The following is a 26740-nucleotide window of genomic DNA, read 5'->3' on the forward strand; positions in this document are numbered from 1 at the left end:
TATATTTGCCAAATTAATGGAGATAAAATGTTTTAATTTGGTTGCATTAATGATACTTAACTTCTTCGTGTATATAAATCATTCGTATTTCTTTTTTTAATTTTACTTTTTATTTGATTAACCATTATTTTTTAAGCTTCCAAAAGACCAGAGCCAATGTGAAGTATTTTACTCCTTTCTGACTGAAAGAAAAAAAAATTAAAAGACTACTAAGAGTGGTGCCTGGCTGGCTCAGTTGGATCAATTCTTGAACTCGGGGTCATGAGTTTGAGCCCCACGTTGGGAATAGAGATTACTTCAAAATAAAATCTGTTAAAAAAAAAGGACTACTAAAAAATTCCTAAAATTACAACAAATAGCTTGAATGATGTTAACTAGTAGTGCATCACAACGTTCTGGGGTTTAGACATCATATAATATGTAAATCACAACTCTTTGTTTAGCATTCTAAAAACTAGTAAGATTTTAATGCCAGTGGTACAGGCACTCTGGAAAACAGTATGGAGTTTCCTCAAAAAGTTGAAAATAGAGCTACCCTACGACCCGACAATTGCACTACTGGCTATCTACCCCAAAGATACAAATGTAGTGATCCGAAGGGGCACCTGCACCCCAATGTTTATAGCAGCAGTGTCCACAATAGCCAAACTATGGAAAGAGCCCAGATGTCCATCGATAGATGAATGGAGAAAGAAGATGTGGTATATATATACAATGAAATGTTACTCAGCCATCAGAAAAATGAAATCTTGCCATTTCCAACAACGTGGATGGAACTAGAGGGTATTAGACTAAGTGAAATAAGTCAATCAGAGAAAAACAAATATATGATTTCACTCATATGTGGAATTTAAGAAACAAAACAGAGGAGCATAAGGGAAAGGAAGGAAAAATAAAACAAGACAAAATCAGAGAGGGAGACAAACCATAAGAGACTCTTAAAAATAGGAAATAAACTGAGGGTTGCTGGAGGGGAAAGAGGTGGGGGAATGGGGTAACTGGGTGATAGACATTAAGAAGGGCATGTGATGTAATGAGCACTAGGTGTTATAATGAATCACTGAACTCTACCTCTGAAACTAATAATATACTATATGTTAATTGAATTTAAATTAAAAAAAATAAAAGGATTGAGAAAAATAAATAAAAACTAGTATGATTTTAGACTTCCATTTTTTATTGTGAAAAATAGAAATTCATTTCCAATGACAGCCAAACTTTTTATATCATTTTGAACCTAAGGGACTTCATGTGAATTTTAAAAATTGATTTTTATATAATGTTTTCAGACATATTCCTGAATTATATGGCAAGCAATAGAATCCATGTATTGCTTTGGTAAATACCGGGCTTGAGGATACTGTAACTTCAAGATTTCTATCTCTTTACCTTTTATTTCTGATGGGGAACCAGTGAGTTGTGGTGGTTAAGGGCAGGGCTATGAAGCAGACCAGGTCCAGGTCTTGAACATTTATTAGCTATATGATCTTTTTCTCCCTATGTCTTAATTTTCCAAAAATAAAGGGAGGAATAAAAATTCCTGTATCCTAAGTTAGTTGTGAAAATTAAATATGGTTAATTATAAAACCATCTAGTGCCTAGAGCATAGTATTTATTCAATAAACGGTGATAGTTGTTGTTGTTATTATTTGAAAGGTAGAAGTCTTTAGGAGCAGATATAGAAAGTAAGTCAGCTTTCCCCCATTAAAAAAAGCATTTTTATAATGGACATTGTTCAGAAAATCTTTTTTTTGAACTTCTAATTTTTTGGCTTTTAATTCCAATTAGTTAACATACCGTGTAATATTAGGTTCAGGTGTACAATATAGTGATCCTACACTTCTATCCAACACCCAGTGCTCATCATGACAAGGGTACTTCTTAATCCCCATCACCTATTTAACCCATCCCCCCCCCCCCACCTCCCCTCTGGTAAACATCAGTTTGTTCTCTATAGTTAAGAGTCGGCTTCTTGTTTCTCTCTCTCTCTCCCTCTCCTTTTCTCTCCCTTTTGTTCATTTGTTTTGCTTGTTTGTTTGAAAAATATTTAGGAAATTTTCAAGTCCCTTGGTCTTTAAGTAACTCAGTGTGAATTGGTGTACAACACCAACACTGAGGAAAGAAACCATATACATCTTCTGACACAAAGCTAATGTTTTTTTCCTTATAAATGCCCATCTCACCTTTCTGAAGAAGAGAGATTAGGCCACCAGTCTTTCTAACTTCTTCTCATTTAACAATTTTTTCTCCCCTCATAACCTCATCTTCTCCCTAAAAATTTCCTAAAACCCCAAGACCAACTCTTACTTACCTGTGACTTTCAGTACATCCATCAGAACAATTCTTTCTGATTTTTCAATTGATCTTTGTTGTGAACCTGACCTATAATCATTCATTTCATTTGTTGTGTATTTGTTTTGTTTTGTTTTGTTTTTGTTTTGAGCCAGTTGTCTCTCTTAATTTGAGGTAATCCAATTATTCCATTTTTCTCTTTCCTGTATCACTTTTGAAATTTGCTATTCTGTGGGTAGCATCAATCAGAAAAGAAGGACTTGGGTCGACCCAGGCACACTGCCCACTCAAGATGCTGGGTCTATAAAACAAGAAGTGATACGTGCAGTCTGTTACTGCGTCTGCCCCAGTTAAAGTGCCTATGGAGCTTAAAACTTGAGATAAAGCTGTCAGTTTCAACTTCCATTTTTGTAACAGCTAAATCATATTAATTATTGAAGACAAAATCTCCTTGGCTTCCTCACACCTTTCCTATTTTTAACAAAGTCGCCCATGAGACGTGTGGCATGCCGGCCTAAGCCTCCTCCAAAAGCCGTACATCCAACCCACTGATTTTCACTTGCCAAATATCGCTCTGGGGACTATCGACACCTGGAAATTAAGCCCTGTGGTTTAAAGAGATTGTGGGCAATCTCTTTAATGCTAACTTTCACTTTTAGAATTTATAACACATTATACAAATTGTGGTCTACGCATAACAATGGTATTAATTCTATGGTATAACTTGGCCCCCAGTAGGCATTTTACTCATAAAATGAACTAATTGTATATAAAATCTGTAATTTTCTGATGAAGTCAATGTAGATATATGAAAATACATTTTCTCAACTTTAAGAAAGTATTTTCCATTATGAGGACTTAAATATGACTTGTTCTAAAGTTCTTGAAATGTGATCAAGATATTGATTATAAATACACCTTCAAGATTCTATTTATTAAAGGAACAATTCCAACTGACTCTCAAGACATTTTCCAAATACAGTATCATTGGGAGACTTATGGATTAACCAGACCTTATATGTAGAACTCATGAAGAATATTTTTATCTATATTGTCATATATGAGTACTCTTAAGTGAGTTCCAGTTAAAAATGAGTTGCTCAATGAAAATCTCTTGTTCTCACATTAAATATACATTTCTATCATTGATTATAACCATTTATCATGTGGTCTTATTAAAAGTAGGCGTTTAATTTCTTATATGTTTATACATTTTTTTTATTTTCCTTTGACTTCATAGTTTGGTTTATTTTGTGATTTTGTTTGTTTTCTTTCATGGCTAGAATTCTACCTTGTCAAAGATTCCTGCCTTACAGGGTAGCTCAAAGTCCCCAAGATGCAGCTCTGCTTGCCCTAGTACGTCTCAAAGGGCTTCATTTTCTGACAGGTTTTCAATACAGCCCACCTCAGCAGGCTCCACAGACCGTTTGCCATACTCAGAATCAGGGAACAAGGTAAGGCAGCAGGTCAACCGGAGGTTCAGAAAAGAATATAATTTCGGAGGTTATAAGACACGATTCAGTAAATATATAAAAAACAAAGACTAAACTCTAAAATATTTGACATATAAACAATAGGCCCTCTTAAACACAAATAAAAGTCTCAATAGTTATTAATAGTTAACCAGTAAAAAAAAAAGTCTCTAGGTAGACTGTTCCTTATTAATTTATTACTTATTTATTTGGTATCTTGTAAAATTTCAAATACAAACCAATAAAGTAAAATGTACTATATAAAATATTACACTTAATATATATAATAAATATATGTTACTCGTAGTATATAATAATATATAATATTGTATCATCTAAGAATGGCAAATTATATGTAATATAATACACCATTTGGACTCAATCAGACACATCAGGATTTAATACTGCCTCTGCTACCTATCAACTCGGTGATCTTGAAAAAATTACGTAAACTGATTCAACCTGTTTCTTTGGCTATAAAATGCAGATAGTATTTTGTGGCAAGAATTAAATCATAAATGGATGTAAAGTACTTAGAATTCTAGTCACGTAAATGCACACTACATGGTAGTGGTCATTGTTAACTGGTGTGCATGCAATGCCCCTTGGCAACCCTTTCTGGTTAATAAGTTATCCTGCTAATGAAAATTTTTTTAGTAAAATTATTAATTCACTGGAGATTACTTGAGTAAATTCATTTTACCCATGTTATTATTTAGAACTTGAATTTCATGATCAATTATTAGCACTAACTCCAGAATTATATATTTTTATAAAACTTCTAGGCAAATATGAACTCTTTCTAAGTTTCAAAGTAGAAATGCTTATAAATATATGAAATTCAGTAGTGTGTATTAAAAGAAATTCACCTATCAGCACAGGAGGAAAAATAGAGCAATGTAAGTCACTTTGTATAATTGAAGACACATAAGAACCCAATGTGTTTTTTCCCCAATCAGGATGGAGTAACCAAGAGCCCAGAAAAGCGCTCTTCTCTGCCCAGACCCTCCTCCATTCTCCCTCCTCGTCGAGGTGTATCAGGAGACAGAGATGAGAATTCCTTCTCTCTCAACAGTTCCATCTCCTCTTCAGCACGGCGGACTACCAGTAGGTTTATTTTCATTTGGCTTCCTTTTTAATCCTTTAAGTGGCAAAGAGCTTATTATGTGTCTATATTTTACATCTTCCCAGGAAAACATACACTGAAAACAAATTATATTTCCTCTAAGAATCAGAAAATCCAGACTGTTCATGGATTCAAAACAGCTGTGTGAGTTAAAATGATTGTTGTGGAAAATGAGTACCTATAAAGAAGTAATTAATAGAGAAAACCAATAGTCAGGAATTTAAAAATATATATATCTGTATAAGCTTAACCCTTCTTAGGAATCCAATTCCTAAAATCTAACTGGAAAGCCAATTATCAAAACCTAGGATTCTGCTCAATTTGTTAAGAATTTGAATTCCAGTGAGGGTGTAAAAATAACATGTTTAGTGCAATAGTTTCAGTTTCTTTTGATTGATGGCCCATAATGAACTGGTTGGCAGTTATCACAGTTTAAATAAAAAATATAAAAAAGTTCCAATCATTACCCACTCAGGTGTTGTGTTACTACCAAGATTATCTAGTTAAAGCATGGATTCAAATTATTTTCATAAATATGTTTCTATTACAACAAAAATAGCTACTACCATTTATTGAGCACATATAGATGCTAAAATCCTAAGACACATTTTTCACTCAATTTAATTAACAATGCTGCTGGTTAGGTATTAATAACCTCATTGAATCTAGTGATGAGAAAAAAGAGGGTAACTTATCCAATGCTGTTAAGATAGAAAGTGGTTGAATTTGGTTTTCAGCCCACTGATAACTTCATGACCTTAATGTCTTCTTTATATTTATTTGGAAGAAATAGTACTAGAAAACTGCTACATAGAATCACTTGGAGAGTATCATCTCTGTCATTTAAAATCCATTAAAAATGGTGGAAATTGCTACTCTATCACATTATAGTTGATTTTACTCCTTATTTTAAAAATATTTAACAATAATTGACCCACTTCAAATGTCACTATTTTGTATGACACTTAAAGCATATTTTTGCCTGGAATGAAAGTGTTTATTATAGTTAGAGCAGTTGTGACCTACACACCACTTAGTTTCGTGAAATATTAACATTCTTTGAAATATGTGCCAGGAATACTTTAAAAATCACTAAACTCTTTCTTAGCAAAAATAAAGTATTCAAATGAACTAGCAAAGAAGGCATTTAAGATACAGTAATCTCTTGAGAAAAGACTTTAACTTTGGAATTAGGCATCATCAATATAGAAGCTGTTCAGATAAATCAAAGGCACCAAGTGCTTCCCAAAAGTATACTTTGAATTATGCTTCTATCTGTGGTTATGGAAGCAAAATGGCACTTCATCCAAAAATCCACATCTTCAAACCACTGTGCTCTGCCTTTTAAAGTGCACCTGTATATAAATTGTTCTTATTTCTAAACCAATTCTAAAATTGTTTTTATTTCTAAACCAATTCTATTTTGACTTTCTAACTTACATTCATAAGCATAATGCATTTTATTATTTGGTAGTGAACATAATTCCTACTCTGATAATCTCAGGACATAGGGTTTATTTTCTCTCTATAAAGCAATAGCTAAAAAACATAAGGACAACTAGAAGAGCAAGCAATATGCCTCCTCCATTCACCCATCATCTCTGTAACGGCACATAGCCATGTCCTGGCATTTTGTACAGCTACTGAGAAAAGCTGAAAGAAACAAAGCTATGCACTTAGCCCAAGTAGAGAGAAAGGCATTGTCATTGAGGAGTTGACAAGATTAATAAGAACCTACAGCTTAATAAAGTCATTCTTAAATATATTTTTCATAAATATTTTTTAAATTGTTTTAGTAATTCAGATTTAACTCAATTTCAGAACAAATAGGAAATGCTCAAATTTGTCATTTTGATGACAAGAATATAATTTATTACACTAAAAATTGGTTGTATCTATTGAACAGTGGTGTTAGGGCTTAATACTTTTGGTTTTTCTTCATTCTCCAGATATAACACAAAACCTTCATTCCTTAGTTTTCTGAAGTTTAAAGCCATTTTCTACGAGTACAGAAATGACTCTTACTTTAAAAAAAATGTTATTTCTTTTAGTGAAACTTGTTATGCACATGCAGAATATTGCTTCAGCTTAGTCTCCGTGAAGTAAAAAACACCTCAACACACTGATAAATTCTGAATCCAATTTGTACTGTTAAAAAAGAATGTTGAACTCCTACTGTATTCAGGTCCCATAAAAGGCATCAGTGCTAGGTACAGTGGCAAATAACAGAGAGAAGATCCTGCTCCCAAAAAGACCTGAGCTATTCAAAGGTGATGAAGTCATAGAGAAAACATTTGAGGAAGAAATGAAGTTTCTGGGAAGAGATTTTTCTGAAGGACACAGTGACTGACTCGAACATCAAAAACTCGGTCCAAAAACAAATTTTGTACCAAGGAAGCCACAAAGAGCCACGTTGGATGTGGCTGTATCATCCTGATCTTGAAATGTCCTTTTTGTGGAAAGCGATAAAAATCAAAGAATGAACACTAATTTATCACATAGTCTTCTTATATCCAATTTCATATTGTCAGTTGAGGAGTCTACCTATCGTTTGCCCTTATGTTAAAAAAACCAAAAGGACACAGGACAACTTTCACTTGATATGTAAAAACTGTTCACTGAAAGAAGTAAAATGATCCTGTTTCTTCAGGAGACTGAACCCAGACCAATGGGTAAATAGATATTGCCTGTAGATTATAATTATCTACGAAGCTCTTTTGAGCTCACTCCTTGTAATTATTTCAGCAAAGATTAATTATCCCCTTTCTCAGAAAGAACTTCCCACACTGATGACCAGTTGTATTAGATGACTCAATGACAGTTCATTGATTTAAAAGTTAATGAGTTATACCTTTATCCTCTACAAAATTTCTAGAAGATTTATTGGTTTTACAAAGTATACATACTTAGTAATAAAAAATAAAATTCATGCCCTTCCTATAAAACACCAAAAAAAGTGAAGAAATTTGAATAATAAATGTAAACCGTGTAAATAAGTGTTCTATTATTAAAATCAATGTGTTATTTTAAGCAAAAAGATTTTTAGAGCTAAGAAACTAAATATCATATCTGGCTTAGAATTTAGTATCATCTGGGTAAATGAGCCTCAATGTCCTCATTCTTAAATTAGGACTAATAAGAGCTGTCTCTAACTACTGTGTTTGTTTGGTCATCAGATGTTTGCTGTTCACAAAAGTGCTTTGTAATCTGTAAGGTGGTATCGTCTCATCTGTAGCATTATGCTTTCAAAAAAGCATTTGAAATGGCATTCAAACACACAGTTAAAAAGTTAATATGAAAAAAACATGGCATAGGAAAATGGGAGGAAAAAGTTAAATAATAAAATGACCCTAAAGTCAAGTTGAGGCAAAGAAATGCATCCCAAAATAGCCTGTATAATTGACAGTGGGGGGCCGGGGCGGTTGGGGGTGGGGGAGTATTGATTTGACTCCAAACCGCAAACTAGTAATGAAAGTGTAAGAGAAAACAATCAGGTACAAGATTCACTGTGACTGTGTTGTTAAAACATCCTATTTTTCTAAGAAGAGAAATAGATATTTTTTGGTATTAAGAGCTGAGACAAATTTCCATATAAAGGAAATACATGATACTGTAGAACAATGTCTGACATAATTGCACAGCTTTTAGTAAACACATTTGCAACTCACAGCATTCCTCAATATAAGCTGAAGGAGTAACATTGAAGCACAATTCAATAAATGACTTTGTACACAGGCCAAAATTATTGCTATCAGTACACAGTTTTATGTTGTATGTCTACCTGAATCTTGGAATGAACTTACTGCACAAAAGAGCAAGTGATCCACACATCATTCAAGGAAATCTTTAGTAAATACTAACCCACATAGAACATGAAGCGCAGACTCTTCTACCAACTTACAGCAGATCCGCATGCCTTAATGACCCCACAAGTATAAAAAACTTCTGACGCCTTCATAATGAGAAGTAAGAAGAATAGATCAAGAAAACCCAAGTTCTTTCTTTGCACTAATAGCAATGCATGTTCAAAAAAATGTCACCAGCTTGTAAGCCTAAAAAACGGAATTTTCGCCTTTTTGAGCATTGTAATCCACAAATATTCCAGACTCTTTAGAAAGTTCATGTGTTATGAGTTCTAACAACCTGAGGAAAGAGGATGTCTCGAGAATTTTCTGATGCTGTGGTTTTGGTTTGGTTTGGTTTTGTTCGTTTATATAGGGTCAGAGCCAATTCGCAGAGCAGGGAAGAGTGGCACTTCCACACCCACTACCCCTGGATCAACTGCCATCACTCCTGGCACCCCACCAAGCTATTCCTCACGCACCCCAGGCACTCCTGGAACCCCGAGCTACCCCAGGACCCCTCACACGCCAGGAACCCCCAAATCGGCCATCTTGGTGCCCAGCGAGAAGAAAGTTGCCATCATACGTACGCCTCCAAAATCTCCCGCTACTCCCAAGCAACTTCGGCTTATTAACCAACCACTGCCAGACCTGAAGAATGTCAAATCCAAAATCGGATCGACAGACAACATCAAATACCAGCCTAAAGGGGGGCAGGTAAGAATCACATGAACAACATACTTGCTGCCAGAAATAAAATCCCACTAATGATTAGAATGCCCTCCTTATACTATAAACGAACAGTTCTTACAGTGAAGGGGGATGGAGGTGTTAAAAAGTTACTGGTTATGATTCATTGTCAAGAGTTTGGACCTCATCCGAGAAAGCTGGCTTATAAAATATAATGAAAATCACATGTCCTTTCCTTCTGGTTATTACCGGGTAAAAATTGATTTCACCATACAGGAGAATCTTTCCATTGATTGCCTAGCCGATCTTTTCCGAATGTATCTATTGCCCTGTGGATTTTAGCATAAGAGATTAAAATTACATTTCTGATATGAATTTGAGTGTTCTAGTTTAGATCCTGACTGTGACCTCATTTGATGATCTTTTAGTGATTTCGCTTTTATCTCCTTCCTTTTTCAATGATTTCCTATGACATCTTCTACCATTTCCCCATGTTCACTCCCAAATCAGCATGGTTCACCACATTTCTTCTCTGGCTGCTCATGCTTAAAAACTGCAAAGGGTGGACATTCATGTTGATAATAGATAGTTCTGTATAGTTCCAGTGAATGAGAGTATTGGATTAGAACTTCTCTTTAAGATTAATTGTATTGAAGAGGGTTATTAGTAAAGCTCTACCTATTAACTCTTAACTTCAGCTCCAGTACATTCACATTTTTTTTGCCAACCAGGGGCCTTTGAGTTTTGCCTTGACCTCAACCTTGCTTTTACACTGTGTTTAGATGAAGCAATTAGCCTGGAAGGAGATAATACAAATATCATTTAGTATTTCCTTTGTGATTTTGATCTGCCTATGGAATAGTTTGGCTTTTCTTGTCACTAAAGAGATAAAACACCCATCCTTGAGAGAAAGAAGAAAGAAGGTAATCATTTCCTTTGTACATTAACAAACTTGTGATGCCCTCTCGACATTCCCAAAAGACTTTCTTTCAACATCAGTGTTCTTTTCTGCCACTCTTTCTTGTCTGTCTTGTATTTTCTGCCACTGATTTTTGGTGTCCCTCTTTCATGCCAAAGAAATTGTATTTTCAGGCAGGGTTAGAAGAAAGATCTTGCCAAAATGTGAAGCTATCAAGGACTCCTACTCACTGCTGAAACAAAAATTCAGCGTTGCTTCTTCCCTTAGCAGCAAACTTACTTGCTGTCTCATTGTGATTCTGTTCAAGAAAGCCCAAGGAGTTACAAAAAATCCACCAAAGGAATTGGGGGAAGCAGAAGGCGGGGTGGTGCTCCATATGCCCTTTGTGGAATGACTATAACATTCGATAATAATAAAGTCATAGACAAATGCTTTTTCATAAAAAGATGTTATTAAAATATGAGCTACACGAAATCTTTTTAAGCAAAACAAAACGAAACATGAATTCTGCCAAATTTGATCCTGTAATTTCATAAATCTCATACTATTCTTGCATTCCTCAGAGTTTTGCACATCCAAGAGAATGAAATATTTGGGGCCTTTTGGAAATATCCAAATGCTCTATTGTTTTATATTTATACATAAATAATAGACTAAGTTAAATAAAATCAATTTAGTGCCAGTTTGAAAGTTTATCATTTTAGCTTTTGGTGAGATACCTCTTAAAATGGTGCAACTATTATGTATATTTAAAATCAGTCCTCTTTCTATAAATGTCCTTGTATGCAGTATTTTCCATATTTAAATGTGGGGTTTACTGGCTTATATTCCAGAAAATATTGATACTGAAAAGAATATGTTTCTTCTTAGAATCACAAGGGAATATAATTTATCTCTTAAGATATTTTCTTGAAACTAAAAAGAAAATTGCACTAAGATGGAATAATTATGGATATAATTTGACATGAAAATTCTACAATATATCATCTTATTCCAATGACTCCTCAAGTTAGAGAGGCATGAAGAATGGTTTTAGCCTCAGCTTTGCCAGAATCACTAAGGTTAAACCAAGCCAAAAAATAGGAATACTTCTTTTTCTTTCTGCTTCTTGTACCGTATCTGTGAATATTTTATATTTAATTTCAGTTGACTTCTGCTATACTTGGTAATTCATAAAACTGACATAAAGATACCTTATTCTTTTGAACTCAACTAAAACTTCCTTAGAGATTGTGGTAATTAATGACTAGTAAAGACACATGACACAAAAATTACTGAACAGAAACAGCCTTAAATTCACAGTGTCACTTGAAGAACATCTCTTCTTTCATAAGGCGAGTGTTAAACCTGCTGCAAAATTATCCTAGCTCAGCTGGAGATGACTTGGAAAAAATCCACAACAGTGGAGTTATGAAGTGACTTTTGTTGGAGAACCAGGAGGTATTTCCTCACCAACATAAGAAACAGATGGAAGGAAGATATTTGCCTTCTATTTTGTGACAGATGGGATAATCCATTTAAATTGGAGGGGGAAATGAATTGGGAAATTGAGGTGCACTGCAGTTGAACTGTCTTTGTAGGAAAAATATATCACTTAACACTTTAACATTATCCCCTTAAAAGCCTCAAACACAAGGAATGAGGAGAGATTCTTTTTCTGTACATGTTAAACTGCAGGTTTTGACAAAATTTTTATGTTAAAGCTTCTTAGAAATTATCAAGATGATATGCTAAAGACCGTTGTTCTCTGAGGATCCATAACTCACTCTGTTGGGAAAATTGAAGCTACTGGCATGTCATTCCTAATTATAAATTGGATAATCCTAGGATGTTGGAATGGACAGTGGTCAACTCAGAATCAATGAAGAGGACAGGACAATAGCAGTACTTTTTGTAGGAGGCAAGTTTTGTAATAGAGATATGCAGTCTGTAGATACCGAGAAAAATAGTCACACAATTCTTATTAATAAATAAGGGAGCAAATTTATAGATGTAACCTTAATTCTTCTACACAGGCTCTATTGTTATAAAATCTGGAGTGGTTAGATTGTATGTAAATGATTTAATTTTAAAAGCTATGTTATTGCTGCTTGTGCAATCATTAAGAATTGGGAGGGGAAATATGTAATAAAAAATATATCTGTCTTGGAAGTTCAACAACTTTCCAAGGTGGGAAGCCTTATTATTTCCCTCAGTTTGAGCATTTATTGCTCTTCTGTATGTATAGGTTGTATGCTCACAGTGATCATCACTTCTATTGAAGGTCCGATTTTGTATTGGAAGAGAGCCTTAACTTTGTGTCTCAGTTCAGTGAGGCAAATCAATGCATAATGGAATAGATAAAAGAGCTGAAAACATAAGGAGCTTTACAGAAAGCAATAAAGTTAATCTTTTCAGCTGAAACACAAATTCATTCTACTGGAAAGAACATAACACAATCTTAGATTCACTGTAGATAGTGACCTTGGTTAATTTAACTCAAGGCTTGGGTAAGACTGTCTTAGTAAGTGTATTAATTTAAAACTATTTCAATATAGTTAGCTCCCTATTCTACATTAAATCTCAATCTAAATTTTAGAATAAGTAGTGTTAGCTTTTTAAGAACACAGCTGCTTGATTTAAACAAAAATAGGAAAATAAACAATTTCTCTAAATGCGTGGCATAAAAAAATTAGGCAGGAACTCAGTGAATGATACTTCTTACCTTTTCTATCAATGCATCAGCTTTTTTATAGGTGCTTTGATTTATGTGTAATACTTTTACATGCTTTAACAAGTTTCTTTTTTTTTCTCCATCAGCCTTATGAAGATCAGTATACAAATCACAATTTTTGTACCCTTGTCATAGTTGAAAGTTACTGGTGAGGTAGTTTCACAAAGGCTCTTTCCATTCATAGTTGTTGGATAGGATGATTATTAGGTAGATCATGATCTCTGCAAGGCCATGTCTGTGGATTTGATTGATCGCCTTGTAAATTATATGCTTCTCCTTCATTAATGGAGCAGTCATTTGAGGTCAGGTGGACTAAAAAGGATGGTGGCATCTTCAAGCAAGTCACTCCTGTTCAAGAAGAGAACGGTACTTCTCTTTTATATAAAGAATCTTATAGAATTTGTCAATCTATTACCTTCCCAGTCAGTGTTGCCCCAGCATCTTTTTAAAAAAATTGATTTGGATAAATCCATTAGACTATGACCTATGAAGTATATACTCACATTCTAGAAATAAAGTAATCTATCTTCTGTCCCTCACTTCTGTATCGATCCATTGATTTAAGGAACATTGGATGTCAGAGATACTCAGCTCCTTATAGTCCAACTTCCATGTTTTCACAGAGTAAGAAACAGAAGTCATTATAGTACCCACATCTTGCATATGGGCTTCTAATAGCATTCTTTAAAGGCTGAGCTATAAATTCAAGTTCTAGAATTTTGTATTTAATGAAGAATCACTTGTCTACACAGTATGCAATTTAATGCACCTTAGTTATTGTTTTGTTTGCTTCAACTTTGGTTGCACAACATGAGAATGGCAACACTATTTAACACTCCCTCCCACACCAAGGTTCTATCACATCAGGATTGAAATTAAGGGTTTTGATCTTTTATAATATTTATGTGAAATAATTTAATGCAAATAATGTGTTAGAGTAATACACTATTGAAAAGTTGAGACCATTAAATTTGGAAAGTTATGTTGTATTTCTTATCATATTTTTTATTCTCCTACAACTGACAGATTATTTTTTAAAATAATTCTAAAAATCAATGTTTAGAAATAGAGTATAGACATTTTCAAATTCCTATAGATAGTATCAAGGACAAATAATGAAATATTAATTTTAAAATCTACCTTGGCATCTTTAAAATAAATGGTGAGCTGTCTTGTAATTCCTCAGTAATTCCAGAAAGTCAAAGTTGTACATTCATTTTACTCATCATTTATTCAACAAGTACTTATTGAATACCCATTATGTTCCATGCTGTGTTCTAGATACTGAGAATGTAACAATGAACAAAACAGACAAAAATTTTTGAAATTCCTACCTTCCTAGAATTTACATTCTAGGAAGAAAAACAAGTCAGAAAATATTATATAAGAAAAAATATGTAACAAAATGAGAAGGAGAACAACAAATCAAGGAAGAGATTTAAAATATGTGGAGAGGAGATGACATTTCTTGATAGAATGACTAGGAAAGCCCCGAGAAGGTGATAATTTGAATATTTTAAGGAACTGAAGGACTGAGCCACGTAGATAACTGGGGGAGAGTATTTCAGGCAGAGAAAACTGCACATGCAGAAGCCCTGGGGTGGAAGAAGGCCTGGCATGTTTTAGGAACATCAATGTGGATGATGCCACATAGATATTTGAGAGTGGAAAGTTCAAGTTAAATGATTCTTTTAAAATATCATTACACCTATTCAAATAATAGGACTTTGCCAAGTCACAAACCTAAGAGTCATCTTTTCAACTCTCTCTCCTCATCCCATATCCTGGCCATCATGAAGTGCTAGTGGTTTTGTGTCCAGAATAGCTCTTAAAGCCACCCATTTCTCTTAGTCTGCTCTGCACCACCCTAGCACAGGATCCATTATCTCTTGTCCATGTCACTGCAGTAGTCATTAAGTTCTTTAACTGGTCTCCCTGCATCTGTTCTTTTCTCGATCTGAAATGCTCTCCATGATGTAGACAGTGCTTTTCACCACACTTGTAATTAAGTATCCCATTGTATAACTAATTATTTAATGTCTATCTTGTCTCATCTACTAGACTATAAGCTTCATGAAATCAAGGATGAGGTTGATCCTGTCCTCAGGGTCCAATATATAGTAGGTGCTCAATAAATATTTGTTGAATGAAAGTTGAATGAATGTGGTGGTACACCATATGCATGGAGAGATTCATTCTTTCTAGTGATTTGTTGAATGAGTGGGAATGCTTAGTGCCATTACCGTTATGACCCAAAGAAACTTCCCATGTTTGGACCACAGTGAAATTTGGCTAAAAGAATATTGGACCAGGATATAAGAGCTGAGTTCCTAGCCCAGCTTTTCTATTATGTGACCTTAGATACTGACGTCTCTGGTCCTTAAGTTTCATACTTGTATAAGAATGGAAACAACAAAATACACTTCTTTTTGTAGCACCAACTAATTTAATGTATTAGCACCATCATAATGTAGCAATATCTCATTTAAGCAGAACTTGAGGCCACTTTAAGCTCTCAAATTCATGGTTCTACTTAGAGTATGGTAGTATTTTTGCATTAGAGCTCATTAAAAATATTTGTTTAGTTATTCTAATAGATTCCTTAATTATTTTTACCACAAAGGGCAAGCTGAACTTGAGTAAAAACTCAGTGCTTCCAAAGTAAGAGGAATGTAATTAGGGAAGAGGGAGCACTATGAGAGAGAGGGAGGAGGGAATGAAAAGAGTGAAATATAGAGAAGAATCTTTTTTATATTTTCTTATAAAGTTTTAGGCATTATCTTGAGACTTTTTTAGGCCTTTCACATCTAATTTGAATAAGTTGCTTTGAGTTTTATATTCAAGGACAAAATGGAATTAATGCTGGAGGCAAGTAATAAATTATACTGAAACAGGGTTTTTTTTCCTCATTATATAAAATTATGATGGCCACCACTATGAAGGGTCTTGAGTACTAGTAACATAGAAGTAAATTTATAAAATTATAAATATTATAAACTAAAAGAGAATTGAAATGTATTTAGATTTATTTCTCATTCACATGGGCATCATGTTGTGAAACATTTACTAAGCCCCTGCTGGGTACTATATGACAAAAGGGGAATGAGACAATAAGACATGGTCTCTACCATCTACGCAGAAAAGAAATGGCTTTTTTTTTTTTTCATTTCTCATCTTCCCCTAGTGCCTTGCCCTTGTGTAATTTTTAAGTTCTTTCCAAGCCATTACTTTCCATCTCATTGAGCTACAAATAAGTGCTAAATAAGAAAAGTAATAAAATATCCCATGAGCTTTAAAATACTGTCAACCCAACATGAAGGAAAACTGTTCACTGAAATGCATTATGGTATATTGACAAGATTGTGTGTGTGTGTGAGAGAGAGAGAGAGAGGGAGAAGGTCAACATTATCTCAAAATGAAAGCTCCTTGATATCACGGACCCTGCCTTTATGCAACAGAATGTTTAGAATTATAATTCAAGTATCTTTTGCAGGGTAATGAAAAGTTTTGGAGCTAGGCTTTATAAACATTAATTATTAAAAAACTATGAAAAAGAATTACCTCTTTGGGTTTACAAAGTTGAGACCTATAGAGTCCTTTTGTTTGTTTGTTTGCTGTTCATTTACAAGCCAAGCAAGAACATAGGAACAGTCTTGAATCTCAGGTTGTTTTCAAACAACTGAACAAACTCTTTAAAAGTTACTGCCTTTATGCTTGGCCCTCTATTCTTTAAAATTTCTTAGAAATTTAAACTGAAGAAAAAAAATGTAATGCCAATGTTTAACAATGAGGCCAATGTCTAAACTCATTGTCTGTTCCACCAAACAGTTCTTTACAAAATTTTCAGCAGGATTTAGGTTTTGAATGTGGTTCTCTTTTCTGTGTGGTATAGCCTGCCTGAAAATTTGTCGGACCCCTTCATGGACCCTCCAACTCATCCCTTTCCTTCACAGCTCTGTGGAATTGTATGTTTTGACATGAACTGTTATTTCTATTTAAATGTGTACTCCAATATATTTATTGCTTGTATTTGATCCATTGATTTTTGAAGAAGTTATTGGTCAGTATAGGCAGGGTTATTTAAAATTTGGAATAGACTATGAAGTTCGTATGCATTTTTTTTTAAAGATTTTATTTATTTATTTGACAGAGAGAGACAGCCAGAGAGGGAACACAAGCAGGGGGAGCGGGAAAGCGAGAAGCAGGCTTCCGCCGAGCAGGGAGCCCAATGCGGGGCTCGATCCCAGGACCCTGAGATCATGACCTGAGCTGAAGGCAGTTGCTTAACCAACTGAGCCACCCAGGCACCCCTCCAACTGAGCCACCCAGGCGCCCCTCGTATGCATTTTAATCTGAGCACAGGGCTGCTAACAGATGAATCTTTGAAAAACATCATCTATTCCAAAGAACTTTCATTCTTCAGAAATATCTGTTGTGGTCATATATTTTTTTGTTTTAATATATGATATCTCAGGACTCTATATAGGATAGATAAATAGTTTTCATTAAAACTGAATGCTATGGAATGGGAAATACTTTTGGGAGAGAGAGAGAAGTGTTTTTATAATGCAAGGACAAAGAAAGGCTTCATTTTGAATCATGGAACACTACATCAAAAACTAATGATGTACTGTACGGTGACTAACATAACATAATTAAAAAAAAAAAAAACCTTAAAAAAAAAAAAAGGCTTCATTTTAAGCACTCCTGAAAAATGATGTAAAGCCAAAGGAAAAACTTAATCTCTGATAAAGTTGAAGGGTTACTGGCTACTACTTCCCTTTCAAAAGAAAACAAAAGCATTCTTTCTAAAACAACATTGGATGAAGAAGAAAGAAATGATAGAGCAATTGAGGTTCAGACCTAGAGGATGCCTGTAGAGCCTAGCACTGTCTTGTAGGAGAGCCAAGAACAGAATCCCAACTTCTGGACCCCCAGTTACTCTCCATATCTTGCTCTCTTGAGCTGACCTGTGGGTCTTTTGATAAAGAAAGCAGCATCAGAGAGTGTCAAATCCAAAAAAAAAAAAAAATCAAAATCCCATTGCTTAAGAAATGCAAGTGGACACTGTGATTAATGCCTCTGGTTTATAAATTGTTTTACTAAAAGTTATAAATTAGGATTGCATTTTCTTTCATTTTACATTTTTCATATTTCCAACTAATCTCTAGGAAGAGAGATTTGTTCTTGCCTGTAGACATATCCTACATTTGTCTTCCTGTCCTTTCTTAGAGTAACCTTGCTTCGGGAAAGTAGAAGTGTATTTTTCTAAAGGTGCATTTAAACTTACATGCAGAGAGTGTAGTGGCCTATCATTTCAACTGAACCATCATTATAAAACCAACTAGAGTCACACCAGAAATACCCAGAAAGTCACTACACTGTACTTCCCTTGCATGGTGGAGGAAGATAGAATTAGTAAAAAGTAAAATAAAATAATTCTGATTAATTATTCAATTACATTAACCTATTCTTTTTAACTCTTTAAGCTTATATGACTCTTATGTGAACGAAAAGCCAACTATGAATGCAAGCAAGTCACCAACCTTTGTCCGTGAAACTGAAATCCTTTTTTGCCAACCTCCCATGGGAGGAACTGATTGGGTTGATCCTTGAAGAATGATGAGTTCCAGACTCAACTTGGAATGAGGGCGTTCTAGCAAGAGATAATAACATAAAGAAAGCATGGGAACAAACTTGAAAATGTAAACAAGGGCCTTAAAGTATGGAATGTAAAGTCTGGCCAAAATGTAAAGTTTTGAGAAGAGGGCTCAAAAATCAGAATTTCTGAGAACCCCGGTTGCCTACCCAAGAAGTTTTGATGTGTTTAATAGGAAATAGAGACTTTGGGAGAATTTTGAACAAGGCAGAGCTTTAGAAAGATGATTCACTTGATTGAAATAATACATTTTTTCCTTCCATTGTGAAGTATACAGAAAGAAAGATTGTCACACACTTTCAAATCACCCCATTTTACATTAATAGTGCAACTAAAAATTTTGATTGAAAGACATTGACAAGGGTAGAATGTAGTTTAGAGTTAACCTTAGATAATGATTATTCAAATATTTTTTCCTCCATATCGTGAATATAGAAAATTAGTTCATCAAATAAAGGTTTGTTATATTTTTTTTCTAGACCATCTCTGAGATGTTAAAATAATTTTCCCTTGACATACAGGAAAACAAAAGCTCAATGGAAATTCCTTCCCCCAAAAAGTCAAGTTAAAACTTGACTCTCTGACTTAAAAAAATAATGATAATAATCTGGAATAAAGTTTTATCCTTCACAGCAGCCATCTATTTTTCTATCTTATGCAGTGGTTTCTGAGGACTGCTGGTATTTGTAGAATTAACTCTCTAAAGTGTTAACTATTGGTAAATGATCCCAGAGATCTTTGGCATGAAGTATTTTGTAATTTTGTTAAAGCATAAATGTGCATCACATGGACTAGGTGGGTGCTTAGGTGCAAGTTATCAGGCTAGAGCATAAATCTTACTGAGCATCAAGCATCCAGTGCCCAGAGTGATTTCCATTTCTGTCTATTTGGCCATCAAGCAAAATGGTGAATGTCATCCTCTACCTTATTTGAAACAAAAGCAATATACTCTGAAGCTATTGCAAATATGGAAATATGTAAAGAACATGCCATTAATCCATGTCAAAGGTCTGCTTCACGTTGTGAATTGAACAGACATTGAAAGTCTCCCATCGTAAAAGGCCAGCTAATTGTTTCACTAGAAAATCCATGATTCTTTAGAAAACCTGGGGAAAATCAATAGAAGGCAGCCTTTAAGTTTTAGGATTTTAAAATTTAAATTGTCTCTAAGTAATGCTGGCAATGTGCCCCCTTGGGGTTTGAATCATTTGTTTTAAAAATCATAAAAATTGCCAGTTGATTAAATGTTAGAGTCAAACAGATTCATGCAACTGAATTTGGAATTTCCATTTTTGCAACAAGTGAATCAGATTTAACATTTAGCTTTTGATCACTGGGTAATGAGTCACTTGATTTGTACTCTAATGATCTCTAAATTAAAATTTGCAAATGAAATATGAGACCCTATATGTCCCCAAGGATTAGGAAAAATGGCTTAGATGAATTCTATTTCATTGCCAAAATAGAGACTCATGGAGGATAATTAAAAGTATTATTATTTGAAATAATAAAATTATTTGCTTTCTAAAAATAATTTATCTATGAGGCTTGAAATGTAATGGCCCTTGTTGACTTAAAGTTATTGGCATCTACATTTTCTGTGAAATTCTTAGCCTGCCACTACATTTATTGTTAGATACAGACTCTGTGATATTCCCCCCTTCTTTTTAAATTGGGATTTTTATCATGCCCTAAAGAGTGACCCAATCATCATGTTTTCTGACTTCAGATTTTGACAAGAAGCCCTTCCCTTGGGCTGCCAATGAGAGCTGTCAATGACATTTCCCTGTAAGGGACAAGCTCTCTTGTCAGTGTCAGACAGGCACTGCGATTTAAGCTTTGTCTGGTTAAAAATAGTCAGGAGTCAATGTCATCTTGAAGTTTTTACTCTTTTTTGCAAACACCAAAAGATGTGATACCACTCTTGGAGATGGCTGTATATCTAGGATGTATTTATTTAGCATTTTTTATAAGAGGACAAACTTGGGGCGCCTGCGTGGCTCAGTCGTTAAGCGTCTGCCTTCAGCTCAGGTCATGATCCAGGGTCCTGGGATCGAGCCCCGCATTGGGCTCCCTGCTCGGCGGGAGGCCTGCTTCTTCCTCTCCCACTCCCCCTGCTTCTGTTCTCTCTTTTGCTGTGTCTCTCTCTGTCAAATAAATAAATGAAATCTTAAAAAAAAAAATAAGAGGACAAACTTTCCCCTAAAGCATTGAAAACATAATTTCTCTTTAGCTATTAAGGGGACATGGGGAGAGGAGTAGAAGTAGCCAAAGTAAAATCAAACAAACAAACAACAAAAATAAACCTTTCTTTCCATGCTTACATTGCTCATGTGCTCTCCAAAACATGCAAAATTTAAGACACATAGAAATCGTCACAAGAGCTATTACTTTGCACATTACATTACACCAGAATAATATCTGTCCAGATTTAGATTTGCTATTGTCTTCAAGATGAATACTGAACTTTCTGAAAATAGAAATAAAACACCTAACCTCAAATCTTTTGGACCTAGCCGAGGCCTGGACTACTTCTACGTGACCTACTATAAGTCAGTTAACTAGTGGCCCTTGATTTGCCCCCCTCTAAAATAATGGAAAGAATGCTTCTGCACCAACCACCCAAGGGTTATGGCTATTTATGAGCAGCTGTCAGCGAGAAGACTTTCAGAAGACCACTGAGCCAAATCTGCAAGGCAATAGTGAAGCCCTTTCAGCAGAGGAGGCCCTGAGCCCCCTTGTTGACCCTCTTGGGAAAGCAAGGGTTCTGCTGGATGAATGAGAACCCTCATCTGTGGCATTCAGCCCATCCAGTCATGAACCTCACCTGTGCCAGGTGGACCAATAATACAATCAAGTGTACCAGGTGATTTATAATTGTGATGGCTGACACTGTAGGATTGAATGGGAGTAGGGCAAGAACTATACTGAACTACACTATTGGACCTTTTATAGAGTGGAAACTGAGTCCCAGTTTTACCCACAATATTGGAAGCCTCCCAGTCACAGATAATCCAACTTTTATTTTTCTTTTCTTCTAATTGTTTCCAGGTTACACCTGCCTATAACTTAGATATCTAAAGCTCTTGAGCATTTGGCCCTTGGGGATTCAGGGGACTAGGGCTCATATTAAATGATAGATCTGTTCTTCAATTCCAGTGTTAGTTTTTTTCTCTTAAATGATTATGTAGGTGGAAGGAATTTTGGAGCCTCCTTGGCACCAACCCATTCTGGCTCCCTATGCCCAGCATACTGAAAGAAAGATGCACAGTGAAGTTACCTCCAATTCCTTCTAGGTTAGGATTTTAAACAAGAAGATCGATTTTAGCAAGGTTCAGTCCCGATGTGGTTCCAAGGATAACATCAAGCATTCTGCTGGGGGCGGAAATGTAAGTAGAAGCTTCTATTAGAAAGCTCTCCTTGATTGCGTGGAGCCATCTGCAGAGCCAGCCCCCTGGCTCTTTAACTGCCTCTCTCCCAATGCACCCCCCCTTCTTGTGGCTGCTCCACATGTCCCCTGGTCTGGGAGCTCGTCACCCTCGCATTTTTGCTGGTGGGCTTCCCATCCTTCCCTGAAAGATTTATCAGCAAATTTCTTGCTTTCAGTTGAGGAATAAAACCTTACTGGGCTGCATCATGTCTTTCAGGGGGATGGCAAACCCACCTCACTTGCCACTTTTGTTTGCTGGCCTTTGGCTTCAAGGTATCTCCTCATGCTGTCTCTACTCCCCTACAAACGTCAGCTGGGCACACACTTTTATAGCTCCATTTCAATTACTCTTGAGGAAAAGACTGATACACTTGAAAGTACCCAAAGTGTGTAATGTCAGTCTTCTGTGCATCACTCTTCATGAGAGTTAAGATATCATTTGGAATAATGCAAAACTAGTGAAGCACAGTTCATCTGTCATTCAAAGTGAAAGGATTCAAGTCCCAGTATAAACTTTGTCTTGATGGGATTCTTTTTTTCTGTGTCTTGAATTGAGTGGAAATAGTATCTTTTGAGAGGAAGGGAAAGATGAATCCATGTTTCTCAGAGTTGAGGCAGAGCTGAAACAGGCAAACTCAAGGTAAAGGAAGCATGGTTCTTCACAAAATAAGAATAATAAAGGTGACCCATGCTGATTCTCTATTCTATGGATCCTTGTCACCTAAACTTCAGATTCTGGCCATCTGTGACTCAATTTACAGAGTGTCAAGTCCAGAATTCTCACCTGTTTAATAACTCTTGGCTCCTTGCTCCTCAGCTGGGCAGAGATGGAGTCAAGCAGCGAAAGGGGAGACAAGCCAGTGCCTTCTACCAGGAACTGTCACCTGTTGCTCAAAGCAGTTCCACTGAGCATGAAAATGTCACTATCGTAGGAAGTCCATAGCAAGGTTTGCTAGGCTCCTTAAGAGTGCTGAGCTAAGCCTCAGGATCAGTATTTACATTGACACGGTGGCGCTCCTCCCTGTGTCCTGACTGTAAGTGCAAACCGTGTGGTACTCTCACAAAAGCAGTCTCAGTCCTGGGAAATACCTGGAGGGTGTCAAAGGGTGACCCCTATCCTCTCCTGCAGGCCCTGCTGGCCTAAAAGGCTAGGTGGCAAAGGATAAATTGAGATAACTAACAATCTTAAAGTAAATAGGGGAGCTTCCAACCTCCAAAACAATAGTCTTAAACTTTCCTCTAGAGAAGAATCACTTGTTCAAATATGCAGATTCTGTGGCCCCATTTCCAATTCAGTAATACCCTTGTACTTCTGATGCCAATGGACAGTGCACCACAATTGGAAAAACACTGTTTCTAACATGGGGAGAGGAGATAACTTCAATAAAACACAAGAAAAAAATGTTACTACCATTTTATAATTTGGTGGAAAAGAAAAATTCCATTTCGCCAAGACATGACAATAATATTTTAGAAAAGCTTTGATCTTTCTTCTTCTTATATCTTAAAGCAATGTTGGTCCTCTTGTAACTATGAGCAATGTTGGTCACTTTTATGTAAAAATCATTTTTAAAAAAATAATTCATCTCTTAACTTGGCTCTTTGCTTATGGAAAGGTTTAACATGGTGTGGCTTTGTTCTCTGAGTGGAAGCTTGCCTTATTAATCCAGGTGTTTCTATCCTCTTGTGGCATGATCTGTTTTCTACTAATAAAATCTTCTATTCTAGGATTTTCTTTCATTTTGGTCCTTCTTTCCAACCAAACGTGGGAGTACACTGGGAGGTTATGTTTTCCTATGTGTGTGTATGTACTTCAGTTTGGGTTTCTGTGTTGTTGTATGTTGTTAGTTTGGGTATGTTTCTGGATTTTATGTATGAGCTTGGGGGCTTGCCCATGTCTCGACCATTTTAAGTGTATTTTATATGGTTCATACAGGTACAGATTGTTACCAAGAAGATAGACCTAAGCCATGTGACATCCAAATGTGGCTCTCTGAAGAACATCCGCCACAGGCCAGGTAAATAAATACTTCTTGGTAGTTTGGGAAATATTAAATTGCTCAAGAAATCAACAAGCAAAATTTTTGTTGTGAAATACCTAATTGGAAAAATGTCTCAAAATCCTGAAAACTCATGGTTTTATTAATAGAAACTTAAGTTAGAAACTTTAAGGCATCTTCATTTGGGCAAGTAAACTCAATTATCACAAGGAGGCCACATATCATAGGACACGTTCAAAATTAAAAGGTATATAAGATGCACTTATCACTATGTACTCAACATGCTTATTGGAGCTCTTTTGAAATATATGGTCTATAAAATACCTTGGGCCATGTATTCATACATAATTACATGGATTGAAAGCAGCATTTCCAAAGATTTTTCATGGAAGTATTTTGTCTTCATATGTGAAAGAAGGATTGTGTTTAAGCAAAGCTGATGAAAGTATTTATCTGCTAAATTTCTCAGATCCTATAGTAGGTCAATAAGCATTATGAATCCTCAGCAGAATGCAGTGCTTAATTGACCCATCTCTTGACGCAGTGCTTGTCCCAACTTATTTAACCATTGGCCTCTTGTTTTTCTATAGGACTAATGATCTAAAGTACAATTTACATTCATACCTGTTGGGGATTTTTTCCTCTTTAAAGTGTAAATCTAACATAAGTCATTTTTTCTGAGTATCATTATTATATATTTTTGCTAACTTCTACCTCCATGCATATGTAAATAATGGACAACTGTCAAATTTGTCATTTTCTTGAGAATATTTTGACACAATATATACCATTGAATTATAGATGGACAAGAGGAAGCCTTTGGTGTGCTTGATATCTTAATTAAACCATGTAATAGGTTATTCCCATTAATTACTGTCTCAAACGTTATCAGAAACAAAGTATAAGAACAATCAAGCCCAAAAAGATTTCTGACCAAGAAAAGATTATTAAGAAGAATTTATTAGTTGAAAATAAAGGTAGGTAGGATAAGTTTCAAAATGGATAAATGCACTGGAAACATGTCTAGAAGTCAGGCTTCACTTTGACAAAGAGTGTTCATAAAGCAAGTCAAGGAGTTAGATAATACATATACAGAATCTCTACTGGTTCACAACCCTCTTGGGAGCTTCCCTGGTGTAATCTGAAACTGGCCCCTGTACTCAGAAGACAGGGAGAAACCGAAGAAAGAGGTAGGCCACTCCAGGTGAGTAGGTGGCAGTTTTAATAAGTAAAGGGAACTTACATATGAGGCTTCTCTTGGGTAGCAGCAAGATGGATCCTCACACCCGCCCACCAAATCTTAAAAGTTTATAAAGAAGCCTTAACTGGGTTTAGTCATGCATACGGTGTTTGTGTTCTCAACACCACATCATTATCTCAAGGCTCTGTCCTTGGAGCAACCTCTGGGAGCAGGAAAGGCAAGCAGGGGAGGAAATGAGAAGCCTCCGAGTGCCCAGGTCCAGCTTTCAGGTCAATCAGTGTCACATCTTTTTGTAGATGTTCCCCAACAATCTCCAGTACGAATTTCAGAACCGCTTCCTTGGCATTAGCTTCTCTGTCATTCCTGAGGCGGCAGGGACACGGTCTCACACTGCATATCTTCACAATTCTGCTGTCTATAACTCAAGCTTACAAACACTTAGTTGACTCTGTCCTGCTGTGTCAACAGTCGGACTGAAGTATTTGGCCATACTGCCTATTTTCTTCTAAAATGCAAAAGAAAATATTAGATTCTTTAATTTAGACAGTAAGTATTCCATTAGCCAAATTCAACTGGACTCTTGATGTACAGGAAAATGTGACATAGTTAAGGAAGTAGTCTATGTAAGATTTATTGGTCATAAAAGACTATTGTCATGGACTCCCACCTATTTCTAAATCTAGATCTTTCTTTTATAAGAACTGAATCAGATAACTAAATTCATAAAAAAGTGTTAATGATCTTTGACAATGGCAAGCTTTTCACAAAGTTACTTTGGAATGTGGAATATCTAAGGAGAAAATAAAGGAAACAGTTCAACACATGGAAGCCCAACTTTAGGACATATGGAGCTTGATGAAGATTATAGTCCTTCACGATTACTGCTCCTGGTAGATGCCAGAATTCTTCAGAGCCAAAGGCATAGATCTGTGAATTCAAATGGGCTTCTCTAACAGTTACATAAAAATTTCTAGTAGGATTTCAACAAAAACAGACTTCTCAAGCTTCCTTTTCTGAATATATTTTGGGTCAATATTACATTTTTTTTCTCTCCCTCAAAATAGAGTTCAGTAAAAATTTTAACAGGTTCATAACTCTGTCCAACATATAATCATAAAAGAAAGCTTGCAAAGGTCATTTCTGTTAGAGGCTATCAAAAAAATGGAAAAGACCCCAAGAAAGTTGATCTCATCAGGTTGAAACTCAACATCCTCCAGCCTCTAACCAAGATAAGTATGTTTTATGAATCACCTTAATCCCATCACAGCTAAGACGAGAGACCCATATGGCTAGGTGAAATGTTGGAAGAATAACACTTCCTGCAATAATGCATATTTTGAGGGAGGGACAAGTACATGTCTCCTATAAACACAAGTTAAATAACAGTGTGCACATC

General features: G+C 35.5%; 1 protein-coding gene across 30 annotated transcripts in view; it reads left to right on the forward strand.

The window, feature by feature from the left end:
• Nucleotides 1–26740, forward strand: part of MAP2 (microtubule associated protein 2) — a 277165-nt gene that overhangs the window by 246278 nt on the left and 4147 nt on the right. For 17 of the 30 annotated variants that reach the window (XM_078071262.1, XM_078071259.1, XM_036098826.2 and 14 more), the window contains 4 exons: nucleotides 4724–4871; nucleotides 9109–9449; nucleotides 22010–22102; nucleotides 24080–24161. In XM_078071262.1, coding sequence (XP_077927388.1) covers nucleotides 4724–4871; nucleotides 9109–9449; nucleotides 22010–22102; nucleotides 24080–24161 — 664 coding nt within the window. The remainder of the gene's footprint in view (nucleotides 1–4723; nucleotides 4872–9108; nucleotides 9450–22009; nucleotides 22103–24079; nucleotides 24162–26740) is intronic. The other 13 variants (XM_036098829.2, XM_036098810.2, XM_078071266.1 and 10 more) reach the window with 1 other exon arrangement.

The sequence above is a fragment of the Halichoerus grypus genome, chromosome 4, assembly GCF_964656455.1.
Source record: "Halichoerus grypus chromosome 4, mHalGry1.hap1.1, whole genome shotgun sequence".
In the NCBI taxonomy this organism is placed as follows: domain Eukaryota; kingdom Metazoa; phylum Chordata; class Mammalia; order Carnivora; family Phocidae; genus Halichoerus; species Halichoerus grypus.